The sequence below is a fragment of the Aplysia californica genome, unplaced genomic scaffold, assembly GCF_000002075.1.
Source record: "Aplysia californica isolate F4 #8 unplaced genomic scaffold, AplCal3.0 scaffold00343, whole genome shotgun sequence".
Lineage (NCBI taxonomy): Eukaryota > Metazoa > Mollusca > Gastropoda > Aplysiida > Aplysiidae > Aplysia > Aplysia californica.
The window spans coordinates 108,371-125,835 of NW_004797613.1; the positions used below are offsets into that span (position 1 = coordinate 108,371).

The 17,465-nt window shown below is 38.9% G+C and overlaps 1 protein-coding gene across 2 annotated transcripts in view; it reads left to right on the forward strand.

Annotated features, from left to right (window-relative positions):
• LOC101861057 (GPI mannosyltransferase 1) overlaps positions 1-17,179 on the forward strand; it is a 20,433-nt gene extending 3,254 nt beyond the window's left edge. For both annotated transcript variants that reach the window (XM_035970933.1, XM_005102806.3), the window contains exons 2-8: positions 6,584-6,749; positions 7,090-7,500; positions 8,784-8,926; positions 9,841-9,982; positions 13,271-13,393; positions 14,055-14,156; positions 15,704-17,179. In XM_035970933.1, the coding sequence (XP_035826826.1) occupies positions 6,584-6,749; positions 7,090-7,500; positions 8,784-8,926; positions 9,841-9,982; positions 13,271-13,393; positions 14,055-14,156; positions 15,704-15,844 (1,228 nt within the window). In that variant the 3' untranslated portion in view covers positions 15,845-17,179. The remainder of the gene's footprint in view (positions 1-6,583; positions 6,750-7,089; positions 7,501-8,783; positions 8,927-9,840; positions 9,983-13,270; positions 13,394-14,054; positions 14,157-15,703) is intronic.
• Positions 17,180-17,465: the final 286 nt, after the last annotated feature.

Here is a 17,465-nt window from a genome sequence, read left to right on the forward strand (position 1 = left end):
AATGGCTGAAATGGCAGGGGTATATAAGGGAATTAAGGGAGCATGAGGTGCCAAATTCGATGATCGTCGAAAAACCAAGTTGCATTTCGTTTAACAATTCGCCGTCTGACTTTTAAAATGTTCAGCTCCCATAACTCATTATTATATATATATAACTCATTATTATTATATATATATATATTTATATATATATATAAATTTATAGCTGTAGACCGATATTTTAACCCTTTCAGTGCGATTTCCAACAGTCGTCCATATACGGGTGCAAGGCCAAATTCGACGATCGTGGAAAATCAAATTGCGTTACGTAGCTCGTGTGGCTTTTAAAACTAGATCTATCAGCTGAAGGACTACATTAATTTTTCAGTCATTATTCGAAATCGGGGGAAAAAAATCTGTTCTGTCATGTCTTTTTGTACAGTAGCGAAAAATTGTGGGGGTTTTCTGATTTAGTGCATGGTACTCCTGGGGTTTGCTAAGAATGTTAGGGTTGGCACTAAAGGTTAAAGATCATCGTCACCTCCATCTTTCTCTTTCTTCATTTGTCACCCTTCTTGGGTTGTTTTGTTGGTTATTCTTCTTGTTTTTTTGTTGTTGTAGTTGTTTTTTGTGTTGTTGTTTGTTTGTTGTTGTTTTTTGGGGGGGCTGGTTTTTTTTGTTGATATTTCAGCTTTTACTAAGTTTTGAATCCCCCCCAAATGAACCCACCTTTTCGTGGTGGGGGGGTTTAGTACTCTTCGAATAGGAAAAGAAAAAGAGGAAGCTAACGGGTCAAGGGATGACCCCGAAAAGAGACATATTACTTTACTATCATGTATCTTTCTCTTGCTATTTATTGTTTTTATTGTTTTACTTTATTACATTTATTAACTTTTCTTTTCTCCTCTCTCCATCGACAACCTTTTTTTCACCTGGAGTTGGGACGGGTATTGGTGGGGTGGAAAGCAGAGGCTCATTGTCAGCACTGTACTGGAGGTGACTTTACGTAGGGAATACCCAGCTACATACATGTATTAATCATGCACTTATCGGAGAGCCCTATGACTGCGGAGAAGGTGCAGAGACCATTTACGTCTTGCTTCTTGACAACATTAACCCTCTGGGATCTGCCATGCCTTCCACTGCCCCCATCTCTCCGATGAGAGGACTCAAGATTGCTCTGGGAGGGGGGTAAATCTAGCTTCCAATTGGTATTATTATTACTATTAGTATTATTATTATTATATTACAATTTCTGTACTTCAGCAACACACAGCAACTATTCTCCTAATAGCGTCTTTCTCTTCTTTATCTCCTCAAACAACTTCTCAATATAATACAACAGACACCAACATACCCATTCATTTTTCTTACAATCTCTCTGTGATGGAGTTGGGTTTTTGTTTGTGGTATTGCACTGCCACTGCTTTATCTCCTACCCCGGGATGGAAGGAAAATCACAGAACCACCAGTTTTTTATGCTATTCACGAATGATAGAATCCCATACGAGCTGAGACGCCGCCTCAGTAATCAAGGTCTCCCCCTGGTCTTACTGGGCAACCAAGCTGGCCTGGTGGATGGTTATTGGAAGAAAAAGAAAATCAGAAAGCAGAGAAAATGGAAAAACAAGAAGAAAACACCCCCTGCAACTGGCAACGGAAAAGAGAAGCTTATAGACTTCAATATTCTTCTGGCAAATGTCTGTGGCTTGGACAAGAAGAAAACACAATTGGGGAAAGTTTTGTATGAAAAGAAAGTCCACATTGCTCTATTACAGGAAACTCTCCATTTATACTGTGACATAAACATCACTGGGTATACCCCTTATCCATGTAAATGTGAAGGTTGCCAAGGGATTATGACCTATATCAGAAATGACATCCAGGGTGAAGTAGAGCTCCTTAATTGGCACCCCACAGACACTTATGAAGTCACCCTGTGGTATGGCAACAGCAAGCTCATACTTTATAACATCTATTGTCCCCCAAGTAACACTCTGAACTTCATGGAACAGAGCACTATCTTTAAGAAGACGGTCATAGCTGGTGACCTTAACGGACACTCCCCCCTTTGGGGCTATGCTGACCAAAACAACACAGGTAAGAGGATTGAAAAACTATGTCAGTCCTCTAACCTCATCCTTCTTCAAGATGAAGATTCAATCAAAACACTTCTTCATAAGAGACATGGGACCCTCCACAGACCAGATCTCACCCTGGTCTCTGCTGATTTACACAACTGCTGCAGTGAAGAGGTGCTAGATTGTATATCTAGTGACCTTCGTCCCGTTCTCACCAAAATCAGTATACTGAAACACAGACAAAGGAAAAGAAGAATCGGTTGGAACTTCAAAAAGGCAAACTGGGATCTCTTCAGAAAAACAGCTGAGGACACCGTTAAACTGGATGATCTAGACAATAAATGTATAGACGCCCTTAATAGTGAACTCACCTCCACCATTTTAGATGCTGCAAAGAAGAGTATCCCACAGGGGTTCAGAACCAACAATAAACCCTTTTGGAATGAGTGCTCCAAATGCCAGACATGAATATGAGAAAGATCTAAAAAATATGGACAAGAAAATTAGATACAAAAAGGCCGTAGCACAGGCTAAACTTGTCACCAAGGAATCTAAGAAGGAAGCCTGGACTCAGAAGTGTGAGGGACTCAATTTACGTCAAGGTGGACGTGAAGCTTGGTCACTTCTAAATAACCTCACTGGCGAAAAAAGGAAAGAAAACCCCAAACCACTACACACAGAAACCGAAGTTCTCACCAGCGAGTTCAAAAAAGCCGAACACTTCAATAAACATTTTGCCTCCGTTAGCAAAAGCAGCAAAAGGAATGATCTGGACAGAGGTCTACTGAGTGTTCTGAAAGGAAAAAAGAGAGATTTGATGACACCGAGTATATTCCAGGACTTCTTAACTAAGCGAGAGTTGGACTGTGCAATCAAGAAACTGAAGAAGCGAAAAAGTCCAGGTCCTGATAAAGTACACAATGAGATGCTACAAAACCTTGGTGAAAAAGCCAAATTGCTACTTCTTAAGCTCTACAACAGAACATGGACTGAGGGAAATCTGCCTAAAGCATGGAAACTAGCCACTATAAACCCAATCTTAAAGAAAGGAAAGAAGGCAAATGACCCTAAAAACTACCGCCCAATATCACTCACGTCCTGTATTGGTTAGGCTCTCGGACTCGCAACCGTAAGGTCATGGGTTCGAATCCCGTCAGGGGCCCGACGTTGTGTCCTTGGGAAAGGCACTTTGCACAAATTTTCCTCACTTCACCCAGGTGGAAATGGGAACCCAGCTATAGACAGAGAAAGATCTTGTCAGTTTGATAGTGTTTGAGCGCGTGAAATCCGCAGCTTGCACTGTATGCTTCCGCGGAAGCTGAGAATGTTTCGGAGTGTTCTATGGTCTGCTGGGGTAATAATATAGTGTAAAGCGCATAGAGCCTGCTGTTGAGCGGGAATATGCACTATACAAATGCTGTTTATTATTATTATTATTATTGGCAAGTTCTGCGAAAGAATCCTCAATTCTCTTTTACAAAGGTTTAAAAACCTAATGATTTCATTCTGAAATTCCTAGAAGCAGTGCTCCACATTCCCTCCTTTGGACTCGACACCTTTTTAACGCGTCGTTCGAAATGTTCTGTGGTGCCCTTACACATGGACCTGTTAAACCACGAGTCTTTAAAGCCACATACACTGTACATGTTCACTAAGAAGTGGCTTCTAGAGACAATAGAGTGGGGTGCCCAATAGACAGCATTTTTGGAGTTACCATATCCCCCAGGGTGAAAATGGGCTTTGCACTAAACCAAATGTCATCAAGGAAATGATCCCTCTTTACAAGACAATCGAGGAATCATGAACTCATTGTCATGCTCTAATCCATATCATCTCGGCCTAGCGAAGACGAACATGGTATAGCCGTAGGTTAAGATCTACCATGAGAATGCAGACTGTTGATGTGTAGGAAAGTCCTAGCTGCAGATCGTCTTCGAAATGTCTCATGGGACTCAGCACTCTGGTGACGTTTTTTTTTAAAAAGGGCTGTGCATGGTGCGTGTTCGACCTGAAGTGGTCATTTTTTTAAAAAGATTTTTAGTTCTGATTCGTTATAGATCCAAACTGACGGAACCACTCTACTCATGATGCCAAAGGTCTTGAGGGCTCCTAAGCATTCTCTCCATGCCGTGCGTAGAACTTACGAAATGTCAGGGATTGTGAGTTTGTGGAGAGGTAATGATCAATACAAAAAGCTATCGGCTCTTTACTAAATGTAGCCATGATCTCAGTTGGCAAACAAAATTTTGGAAAAATAATATCTGCTGACTTCTGTTGACTTGTTAGACTGCTGTAGCTTGCAATTTGGCGCGATTGTTGTTTAAGTTTTAGTGATAGGCCTAATATGAACTGGTGCGTCATGCTATGAAAATGGCGACAAGGTTGAAAATGGGTTGTTTTTTTTAATATGGGATATAGAGCAAAACCATTCAAAGGACTTATCTAAAATACATATCAGAAAAATTCCTTTTGGCTTTCAAACGTTATGTTCAAATCTGAAAAGCAAAACTTCAGTATGGAGGGAGATATTTACAAAACAAGTTGTGAAGTTTTTTTTTGATCACCCTGTATATAGACAATTGGATGGAAAGAGCGAATTCTACAACACAAAAACAAAGCGAGATGTGTTGTTTTTCTTACACACTTCGTACGAGACCTGATGCGTCGATTCGGAACGCTTGTGTCAGTTCTATACACGTTGTTAACATTGTTTATAGCTTCTTCTACCCGAGTCTTGTCTATGGACAATTCCATTTCTTCATTTGTCTTTCTATTGATATATTATATAGTTTGATGAGAAGCGCAAGCTTTGTTACCGATGTGCGAGACAAAGCCAACTTGTAGAATCTGAGCATTTGTTCAGCCTTAGTTCTTTCTAGTTATTTACATCATTACGTCTTGTTCTCATGAAGGTTTTGTTAGTAGATGAATTTATCTCACCGTTTCTCTTTCTACCAGTCTCTTACAATAAGCGAACAATTATCAAAAGATTGTGGGGGGGCTCTGGTGGCATAGAGGTTAAGGTGTTCGCCTCTCATTCAAAGGTTCTGGGTTCGAATCCGGGTTGCGACCGAAAAATGTTCTTCTCTAACATTGTCTTCTTTCACCTCCTTTCCTGCTCTCTAGCAATACTCTGCCGTCTGCTTTCATCTCCACTTTCTGCCCCCACCCCCTCGCCTCCTTTGCGCCCTCCTCTAGGCTCCTTACTCTTTCTGAGGTCTTTCTACTGCTACTCCTTGTCTCCTTCTTATTTCTCTTTTTCAGCCACACCCTTGATTTTCTGGTAGGAAAGATCTACACCAAGTCTTCTCAGACAAGGGCGAGAAATCTTGGAGGTCCCGTGTGCAAGTTGCGCACGTTAAAGATCCCTTGGTGGATCGATAAGAGTAGGCTTCGGCCACCACCCGCGCAAAATTCAAAATTTCCTACCAACTGAAAATGTTTAACGTGTCCCGCGCACTCATATGACCTTATGCAGTTGCGAGCGCCATAAAACACTTACACAAAAAATGTTTTGAAAAGATTGTGACCTGTGATGTCCTGCACAGGATAGACCAATTTTCTTCAGTGTATGTGGTACATACAGTTAGCAGTCAAGGGGTTAAAAAACATGGTTCAAAACTCCACATTCTTATAGAATAAGTTAAATAAAATGAGACAAAACCAAACCATAATAGTAAAACTCCAGGAGTAGACTAGTCTCTATAACTACAAAAAAAAGACACGAAAGAAATTTCTTTTTATGTCTCTGTGAACGCTTCTTTCGAAATGAACAATGTATTACTGTTGATTTTTTATCTATGCACATTGTATGTCATACTAATATTTATCTTTTTATAACTTTAAATATGTCAGCTTTAATTTTCTCTTCATATTAAAACTTTAAAGTTCATTTCTAGTGTTTTTACCTTTCCTGCTCAAAGACAAGAAAGTATTTTGTTATCCTATCTTCATTTCACTCTCACATAGAGCAAAGCAGCTGTGTGGGCAGTGGCCTGGTGCAAGCTTCCATGTCTGCTGTCTCTTGAGAGAAAGATTAGCAACTTGGGTGTGCCACCTCTTGGCTGTCAGCCTCAGATAGGCCTACTTCTCTTATCACACCATATATATGCAGCTTTTTGCCTTGAACGCTGCCGATGTGAAGCCCTAACACAGCCAACCGCTATATGATATGAAGAATCCAAAAAGATGAGGCAAAGGAAATGATGGAATTTAGAGAACAATAAGAAGATTCTTGAACTGAGCTTTCAATATGTGCCTAACCAGTACACTGCAAATGCCGATCCTGTTTTTAACTTAGATAAACCTATTTTAACATTTATTTTGTAGTCCACCTCTTGCCTAGTTTTTCAAGTTAGAAGAAAGTCTTTAGGGTCCTTATTTCAACTTTACTGTTCGCAAGATTGTGTCAATTTTGTCTAATGGCGCAATGAACAGAAAATTTGACATCCTTTAATCTCTTGTTTGAAGAACAATTAATGTAGCCTACAAGGTTTAGATCTAATGATTCTATGTTTCCACAGGTTGCAAAGAAGAAAGATGCTTACCATAAAGCAATGGTGCATACTTGCCTTTGTTGTGCGCTTGGCAATGATTGCATATGGTCAGTGGCAAGATGCTAACATGGCAGTGAAGTATACCGATGTGGACTATTACGTCTTCACTGATGCAGCAGAGTATGTCACAAAGGTGAGACTTTTAGATTGACACTGAGTGTCATAGGCGTTTATGTTCAAATGTTTTGTTTCTTTATTTTCGATTCATAGTACATTGAATGAAAGGGTTTTATTTTAGAGTTTAGAAATATACATGATTTAATTCTGAAAATCTATTTATATATATATATATGTATATATGTATATCTTTTAATTTTGTGAAGTGATTTGATTGCATTCTAATTACTAATTTAGCACTTTTGTTTTGGGCTTGGAAGTTACTGTGGAGAATAAATCTTTTTGTGCGCTGAATTTGTATATATTTGTTTATTTGTTTTTAAGCATAATCCTAACAATTCTATTCAATGTTCTAGGGAGAGTCTCCATACTTGAGGTCGACATACCGCTACCCTCCCATCCTGGCTTGGATCCTCACACTCAACATCTGGCTGTCTCCTGTGGCAGGAAAAATCATCTTTGTTGCCTTTGACATTCTGGTTGGGTCCCTCATCTATAAAATTGTACGCAAATCAGGCTGCCAGGAGAACATGGCCAAAAACTGTGCCCTGGCGTGGTTGTTGAATCTGCTCCCGGCAACAGTGTCAAGCCGAGGCAATGCGGAGTCTGTCATGGCGTTCCTAGTGCTGCAATCTCTGGACTACCTCATCAATGGGAGGACTGTACTGGCTGCAATCTTTTATTCCTTATCCGTCCACTTCAAAATCTACCCTGTCACCTTTGCTTTACCCATCTATTTGTATTTGGGGAAAAGTCATTCGTCTATGGTAAGTGACAAGAAAGCATTTGAAAAATTCCCAGCAATACTGTATGTAAAATAGTGCCTTTAAATAGAATTCTCTACTTTTCAAGCCAAGATTATGCTACTGAAGGCCATAATTCTGTCAGATCAAGAAGAATAACAATGTGCAGTAAACGTCATGTGGTAGCAACAAGTACTGTTATCTACTTGAGCCCTATTTCATGCATGTCTTGTGCCAAGGATATCAGTTTATGAAAGACAAAATTCTGGGTTGCCGGTACTCCATCGTTTTCTCTTCCTTCTCTTTATTGGACAGAACATTTTGTCGACTGTCTTTCTCTTTTGTCCATTTGTGGTGGTGTTACGGCTTTTTTTTAAAAAGTGTTTTACGGCGCTCGCAACTGCATAAGGTCATATGAGCGCACGGGACGCATTAAACTTTTCATGTTGGTAAGAAATTTTGAATTTTGCGCGGGTGGCGGACGAAGCCTACTCTTATCGATTGTAGACCACCAATGGATCTTTGACATGCGCAACTTGCTCACGGGCCCTCGAAGATTTTTCGCCTTTGTCCGAGGAGGCTAGGTGTAGATCTTTCCTACCAGAAGATCAGGGGTGTGGCTGAAAGACAGCAGTAAGAAGGAGCTGAGGAGTAGCAGTAGAAAGGCTGCAAAAAGAGTCGGGAGCCCAGAGGAGGGGCAAAGGAGGTGAGGGGGAGGGGGCAGAAAGACGAGACGAAAGCAGACAACAGAACATTGCTAGAGAGCAGGAAAGGAGGTGAAAGGAGACAATTTTAGAGATGAAAATTTTTCGGTTGCTACCCGGATTCGAACCTGGGACCTTCGAATGAGAAGCCAACACCTTTACCTCTAGGCCACGAGAGCCCCCTGTTACGGCTTTAATTGAGCATGTGGACACAAATGGGGTACAGTGGAAAAAATTGAAATGGTCTGTCTCTGAAACAGCTAATGTTAAAATTTGCATCCTTTGACCGTGAGCCCTACATGGTTAGTTTTTGTTTTTTTATGATGTCCCTTAACAGTATTGAAGCTGGTACAGAAAACTGGGATTGGTGGAGAATAGATAGATGGAGAGAGGGGGGGATGTCAGGTGGTGTAAACTGTACTTTCCAGTTTTCGACTTGTAGCCAAAGTATGGAGTGTTGTAGTACTAAATAAGAACATTTCAACTTTTGACTGAAAACTACATTTTTTATTGCTTTATTAATTTTTTAATTTTTTCCTACAATTGCAAGTTCATTGTAGAAAGCAATTATTCATTTATTGTCTTAACTTTCTCATGTTTCAGAAAAAGGATGAAGATCCTAAAACTCCAGTGCCATTCTCCCGAAAAAATCTCCGCGCCATCTTACTGCCATCCCCTGAGTGCAGATTGTTCATCGGTGTGGCCTCACTTGTTCTTGGGGCTTTGACTGGAATCTGCTTCTTTCTGTAGGAAATTGTGCTCTTTGAAAAAGTAGAAGGAGAGATATTCTGATTGATAGCATCATATTTTGAAGTTACAAGGAAGATTCAAATAGATATTCTATCTAGTCCTAATTTTTTTTTATTAAAGTCACTCCGACTCACACAGTTGTGGTTTCAGTTTGAAAAGATGCTCAGATTAATACTGTCTCTTTACATTTTTTTTCTTAAAAATCAAACTAAAATGCTCAGTGGTTTTGGACGATTCTGGCAAATAAGTGAAAAGATTTGGAAAAAGTTTGTATTTTTCATGCCAGATCAGAGTTTCATCCTCTATTCCACCACAAATGCCCAAGCAAACTGCTATTTTGTGCTATATGGTAGAGTCTGAATACCATATAATTTGTTTACAGGAGAAGACGGAAATGGTAACTACTAATGCAACAGTCTGATTTTGTTATTTTTGTCTTTTATTATAATGTGTTTAATGTAGAAAAACACTGATTTTTAACTAAAGACTACGCTACAATAGTGGTCGCTCGCTGCTTTAGGTAGTGTTAAAAAAATCCCCCAAAATTCTGCTGATGACTCTTTTAATAATTGTATGTTTGATCGGGAGTGTTAGTTGGCTACATTGTTAACTAAGGGCGAGAGGAAATATTGTTCTAAATGAAACTTTACTTGAAAAGTTAATCAAAATGTTTTTATCAGCATTGGTGGCTATGAATATGAAGTTGTGCGTTGATTTTCAATAGCTCTTTTCTTGTGATGAACTGACTGGAGCAGATCGCCAAGTCTGACTTTGTTGATGATGTTTCAGGCTGAAGGGCTAGAACTCAGGTGGCTGCTGGATGGGAAAAGTAAAAGTTGATGATGCGGTGCAGTTATTGTGAATTTCCTGGGGCAGTGACTGACAGTCTGGCTTTGCTGTTCTTCCACAGCTATGGCAGGGTGTTTTTGTACGAGACCTACTTTTATCACATTGTACGAGGTGATATAAAGCACAACTTCTCCCCATACTTCTATCTCCTCTACCTGCTCTCGGATCCATCTGCTGGCCTGCCACTGTGTCTGAGACTCTTGGTAAGTTGGATGGTAATAATAATAATAATAATAAATGACTTTTATATAGCGCTCAACCCCGAATAAAGTGCACAGGCACTGAGCGCTTTACAATACAGTACAACATACAACAGTAACATGAAACGTTGTGTTCTGACTAAAGAAAATTATTTCAAATATTCATCTAATTAATTTAAAAACAGAAACGACTTCAGCTGACATTTGAATGAATCAAAAGATTTGATTTCTCTCAACGTACTTGATAAAGCATTCCAGATCTTGGGGCCTTGGTATTCAAATGCCCTTTCACCCATTGTTTTAAGTTTCATAGATGGTAAAATAAATTTATTTTTGTCAGCTGATGACCTTAGACTGCGAGTTGGAATGTACAGTCTTAACAGATTTGATAAATATGATGGTGCATTATCATTCAAACATTTGTGACACAGGGTGGCCAACTTGTACACAATCCTTTTCTCAACAGGAAGCTGATGCAAAGTTCGTAAAAGAGGTTTAGCAGAGTCTCGCTTTCTTTTCCGTAAAACTAAATGTGCAGCATTGTTTTAGACAGTTTGAAGTCTTTTTACTTTCTCCAGTGATATTCCTGATAACAAGGAGTTACAATAATCGAGTTTTGATCAAATTAAGCTAGTTACTAGTAAAGCAGTGTACTTGGTATTGATCAGATAACGTATTTTACTAATTTTTCTTATTTCTAAATACATGCAGCTGATCAGATGATTTACCTCAGCCGACATTGACAAACTGGAATCAAAATAGATGCCAAGATTCTTAATTTTTCTTTAAAATAAAATTTTTGCATCACCAATTGTAATGTGGTCATGGTCAACCTCTTTAACAGACTTTGCATTGCCTTCCAGAATGACTTCTGTTTTATTATCATTTAACATCAATTTATTTTTGTTCATCCAGTTTTTCACTAAGGCAATACAATTTTTAGCACAATGGACAAGTTCATCTAAGTTGGTAAACAATGTTGAACCATAAATTTGGGTATCATCAGCACAGAAATGGTATTTTAAGTCATATTTAACTATTTCCTAGACAAGTGGTTGAGTATAAACAAAGATAGTACAAGACAAGATGGGTCACTCAGCCTAAAAAGTGTCCGCAGGAAGTATGCTCTTTGCTTCAGATGGCGCTGCAGTCTGTTTTGAAGCTCTCTTTCGTTTTTCCAGAAGAAGAATAGGAATAGCACCTCCTTGCGTGCGCAGATCGACTGCTGTTCATCAGCAGTTCGAGTTCGTTCAGTGCAGAGTTTTAGGTTATTTATACTTTAATGACCTCTCGCCTTTCATTCTAAAGTCAAATTAAACGAAGAAAACAATCACCCTTTCCTCCGGAAGAGGTTTTTTGTCAGCGTAACCATTTTTAAAAAGCGTTCTTCCGAAATTTATCCCAAAACTTGCTAGTTTCACTTTGATTTTTAAAAACTCAAGTAGGGTAACTCTGTTCGCAAAGAGTGCGCTTTTGTGAAGAGGGCGCCACCAAATTTTGAGGACACTTTTTTAATTGGCTCAAAGAGAAAAGTGGCCCATCTTGTTATGTACTATCATTGGTATAAACGATGAACAAAACTGGACCGAGGACTGAGCCCTGGGGGACCCCATACTTAAGAGCATGATCTGATGACTTTTAAGCCCTTTAATAAAAACAGATTGGTAACGATTTGACAGTCAGGTAAGAAGAAAACCAGCTAAGGGCAGTCCCGGATAATCCAAAAGACACTTATTGGTGTTATTTGAAGTTCTTAGCAGCTTGAACTTTTGACTTTTAATTTGGGCTATTATGTTAATTCATGCAAAATTCTTGGTCTGGCCTGGTTTTGTCAAGGTTTGCGATTATAATACTGGTCTTTATTCTTTCCTTGAATTTATACTTTCTCCTCATTCAGGTCTTTATCCATCTTTGTGTTCTGACTGTCTGCTAATACAGCTTTCTCTTCTGTTTTTGTAATCCCGCTGTCTCCTGATTTCAACTTTTTCTGTTTTTGTATTCCCACGTTCTGCTATAGAACTATTTTTTTCCTTTCGTATTGTGTTCTTATTCAGGGGGGGGGGCTCTCGTGCTCTTGTAGTTAAGGTGTTCGCCTCTCATTCAATAGGTCCCAGGTTCGAATCCAGATAGAGACAGAAAATGTTCTTCTCTAAAATTTTCTCTTTCACATCCTTTCATGCTCTCCAACAATGTTCTGTTGTCTACTTTCGTCTCCACTTTCTGCTCCCACCCCATCACCTCCTTTGCCCCCTCCTCTGGGCTCCTGGTTCTTTCTACATTCTTTCTACTGCTACTCCTTGGCTCCTTCTTACTGCTGTCTTTCAGTCACACCCCTGATCTTATGGTAGGTAAGATCAAACACCTAGCCTTCTCGGATAAGGGTGAAAAAACTCGTAGGTTCCTTGTGCAAGTGGCGCCTGTAAAAAATCCCTTGGTGACCCAAAATCTATAAGAGTAGGCTTCGGCTGCCACGCGGGAAAAATTCAAAATTCCCTACCAACTGGAAATATTTGATGTGTCCTGTGCGCTCATATGACCGTATGCAGTAGTGAGCGCAGTAAAGCACTTACTAAAATTCAGTTATTTATTCTGTCTTTCTATTCCGTTTGTCTGTAAGTACTGCTTTCTGCTGTCTTTGTATTCCTGCTGTATGTTACTTCAGCTCTCAATTTTATCTTTTCATTCCTACCCTCTGCTGATACAACTCTTTATAAATTGATTTGCTTTTCTCTTCTGTATTATTCTGCTGATTTTCCTTTTTCTCTTTGTATTTGTACTGTCTACTTATTCATTGTATGCTTTGATTGTTAATTGTGCTCTGTTGCTACTGTTGGTTGCTGTAGCTTAGCCTGTCTATCTGAAACCACCAGTTAGATGGCTTCTGTTTACATTTTTAAATGGTTAAAAAGTGTGAAATTTGACGAACATGATTTTTTTTTTTTTAAATCATTCTCTATTCTGCCTTTATATTTCTACCGCTTCTTATTGCAGCAGGTGGCTAATGGACACCCAAATGTGGCTTGCTCCTTCTACCTCTTTTAAATGTTACTGTTGTTTTAATCAGTGTCCTGAGAAAATGTTGTTTCAGAATACTCTCAGGTCTGCTGTTGTAACAGTATAGATTGTGAGGCGCATAGAGCTTGCTGCTGAGCGGGAATTTGCGCTATACAAAAGCTATCTTTTTTATTATTATTATTATTAAAATGTGGCTTTTATTTTGCTGACTTTCTTGTAAACTGTGAGTCTGAAAACTAACGGTGCTCGTCCTACTGTTTGTGTGTTTGTCCTCAGCTGTTTGTACCACAGGTTCTGCTCCTATTTGCTATATCCTGGAGGTTCCAGCACGACCCGCCCATAAGCTGGTTCCTGTGTACATTCTGCTTTGTCATGGCCAACAAAGTCTGCACGTCTCAGGTATCTCACTAGGACATTTGCAATCGATCATTACAGTTGCAGCCTTTTGATTATTTAGCAATCAAACCATGTCTCTTGTTCTTGTGGTTAGGTGGTTGGACTCACAACTGAAAGGTCTTTGGTTCAAACCCCATCAGGGGCCTAATGTTGTGTCTTTGGGAAAGGTAATTTACACAAACTTCCCTCACTTCACCGAGGTGAACCAGCTATATAGCCTTAGGCTGTGGAAGATCTTATCTTTCTTGTAGTGTTTGAGTGCCTTACCGGATGCTTGCACTGTATGCTTTCCGGGAAACCAAGAATGTTTCTGAGTGTTCTAGAGTCTGAAGGGTACTAACAATTATAGAGCAAACAGAGCATGCTGTAAAGCATGTGTATGTGCTAATATATAAATGCAATTGTTATTATTATCATTCATCTTCTTCTTATTATTATTGTTCTTCTTCTTCCTCTCTCTTCCTCCTCCTCCTCCTCCTCCTCCTCCTCCTCCTCCTCCTCCTCCTCCTCCTCCTCCTCCTCCTCCTCCTCCTTCATCTTCTTTTTCTTCTTCTGCTTCTTCTTCTTCTTATTATTATTATTATTATTATCATCATCATTATTATTATTATTATTATTATTGCTATTATTGTTGTTATTATTTTAATCAAACTGTCTTCTGCAGTATTTCCTATGGTACCTGAGTCTACTGCCTGTGATTATCCCAAGTCTGAAAATAAATGCTCTGAGGGTTGCCCTGCTTGTTGTCCTGTGGTTCCTTGCTCAGGTGGGCTCAAAGTTTAGTCTTAAATAATGTCTTAGTAGGTGAATTAGAGGCAAGGGAGGTAAGGGACAATAGAAGTATTTATACAATATATATAAGTATAAAAGAAGTTGTTTTCTTAGTAAGGATGCTATTTAAAAATAAATTTGGGGTTTGAATTAGGCATTACTTTTTGTTCGGACGTAATTGTTGTGAACCCTTCTTATTTATTTATTTGCCATTTCAGTGTGCAGTAACTTTGAGCACTATATTTTGAATTCTTTTTTTATCAAGCTAAAACATGCTTCCCCAAAATGAAATTTATTTTTTTAAATTTATAAATTCAACATTTACATCATTAGGCACTATTTGAATGGAGTCAATAGAGTAAAAAGTCTTCTTGGATACTGATTATCATGTTTCCAATATTTAGGAGTAACAACACAACATAGCTTCCATAATCTATGTTTTGGATTTACTTGGAAAATGCATGTCTTTACAGGAATTTGTTTTGGTCTGTGTATATCAATGTAGCAGAGAGATTTATTATACAGTCTAGCACCGATAGCTCAGACACACGAAACTTGAATTCGTGGAAAGAATAGCTCGAACAGTATGCCATTCCCTCACTGCCCCACTCTATTTTCTTTGCTTTGGCAACACCGTATTCTCTATCACCGGTACAAATGTGTTGAATAGCTCATCCCAAAAGTTTGATCAAATCTTTTCTCGAAATTGTCGCAAATTCAAATAGCTTATATGCCCAATGGACCCTATGGTGCACAAATTATGTTTATGTTTAGGTGCATGTTTGTGTATGTGTGTGTTTGGTGGTTTGAAGGTGAAGTTGAGGATAGAGAAGTGATAACATGAGAGGGATGGGTGACATGCTCTGATCATGGGTTGGATACTTCGTCAGAATCACGAATTGACACAAGAGCAATTTTTTGTTTGTCGTAGAGCTCATCAGCAGCACTCTCTTCCTTTCTCTTGCTTCAACACCAAACAAAGCACATGTACTCTCTTTTGATTAATACTGGGTACTTTTCCTGGTGGCAAAGAGGAAAAAAGTTTATTGACTGAAAGTAGAAATCAAGTGTCAAAATTTAGCAGAGGTTGACAAGACGTCGTCCACGAAGACAGAAATTTTAAAAAGGTTTGGGATCCCAAAATCAATCCTCTACATTTCTCTAAAATTCAAATGCAATAAAAACTGCCAGTGTTGGGGACACCCAACAGAAATTATACGCACTTTGCCGAATTTGAGAACATGAAGCTGGCATTGTATCTATGGTTCCAGCAAGCTCACATTATACTGATATAGTTACTGCCCTTAAATTCTTTGGACTAGTGGTTAGGCTCTCAGATTCTCAGCCGTAAGGTCGTGGGTTCAAATCCCAGAGCGCATGATGGGCAGCTGGAACTGTATGCTTCCCAGAAGTGGAGAATTTTTCTGAGTGTTCTAAGGTCAGCTGGGATAATAATTATTGTCCAAATCTATTCCCAGTGAAATAAGGCTGTTATCATGGTAACTTGTTGAAGATAACAACTCATCCTTCCTACTATTTCAGGGTCTGTGGCTTCTCTCAGCGTACTATTTGGAGTTCATGGGTCACAACACATACATATGGATCTGGGCTGCAAGCCTCCTGTTCTTTGCAGCTAATGGACTGATCGCATCCAACGTCATTGACAGCTACCAGCCAGTGTGATGTTCTTTGTTCTTCTGAGCAGTTCCCATGAACTGATATGACCGAGGAGCAAGAGGCTCAGAGCAACAGGGCTGACAGAACTTTTGTCTCCTATTTTTAACATAGGCTACTTGTTCAAAACATAGAGAGCTGTGTCTCTTTTTTTACCTTAAGTCTATCAACTGCCTCCTTTGTTCTATAGTTGGAAATGCCACTTTCCTTGTGGGAGTACAAAGACGATGATGATTTCAGTGGGTGTTTGTTGATAATGATAAAGTGATTGTCTTTTTATCATTCTGACATAAGGAGGGTTGAGGACTAGTCTTCGCATTTATTCTTTTAACTCAAAGAAACATTTCTATTGTATAATTTGAGGGAATAGAAATTTAGGAGGTATGTTTGTAAAGTTGTTGTTTTTTTTATATTGTTTTTTCTTTTCCACCTTCTTGTTCATTCTTACAAGAGCGAAAACTATCCTGAGCTTTCATTTTTAACAAGAAGAGTAATCAAAACGAATTGAATTGCATGACAAAATTCCTGTTTTATCTCCCTTGCACTTAATTTTTTAACAAAATTCCTGTTTTATCTCCCTTGCACTTAATTTTTTAAGGAAAAGCCGGCCAGCTACCAAGGTACCTTCTGTTCGCCCTGCCAGCTCGATCTGTCATTATGATGGTGTGTGGATGGTTTGCGGGTGCTCTGTATGGTTTGCTCCTTTTTTCCTATCAAACATATATCATCCTTCTCTCTCCTCCTTTTTTTATGTTTGTTACTCTCTTGTAACACCTCTAGTCTTTGACACTTATATGACCTTAATGTGTTGCAAATGCTGTAGAACTGCTAAAACTAAAACTGTGATGTTGACCTGATTGTCTTGTCACTGCATCATACATTCCCATGACTTGAAGACTGAATCTACAAGTGCATTCCAAAGAAAGAAAATGTGTGGGGTAGATCAAGTTTAGTTTCTGTTCTACTTTGATAATGTTTTGCTCTTTAAAGTAAAAAATGATACACAATAGTTTCCACCTACGGTCTCGGTGCGCGGGAGCAAGAAAAATGTGGGTCTTAAGTGAACAGGATCTTAGCCAAATCATCAGGGGAAAAAATTCAATCTGACTCATGATCAAGCCTACAACAGGTAAAATTATCTTCCTTTTCATGTAGGCCTACTTAGAAATGAAGTGACTTGACTCCCTGGGTGAGCTTACAACTTATGGTGAGCGTTATGTAGTTAACCTTGGTGACCAATCACAATGGGAAAATTGAGACATTGTATAGGTTTAAAGCCCCTTTCAACACTGTAAAGTTATTAGTTATTTCATCGGCCAACTAATAGATTGTATTAAGCCCAAATTTCAGAAAAAAAATTACTATTGTAGTTTCTAAATCTGTGGAATAGGTTGCATGTGCTAAAGAAATATTTTGTCGAAATTCAAATACTAAATGTTGAAAAAATTAATTTAAAAGATACATTACTTAGGTAAAATTTGCTGAAAGAATGAAACAGGTTTTTTTTTCTCACCTGAAAAAATTTATTTTTTGGGCTAAGCCATGTTTTAGCTGCTTGCTGACAATTTAAAATCAGGAATCACAATGGTTTCTTCTTAACTTGATGAGGCATACTAGTAGCTACAAGGTT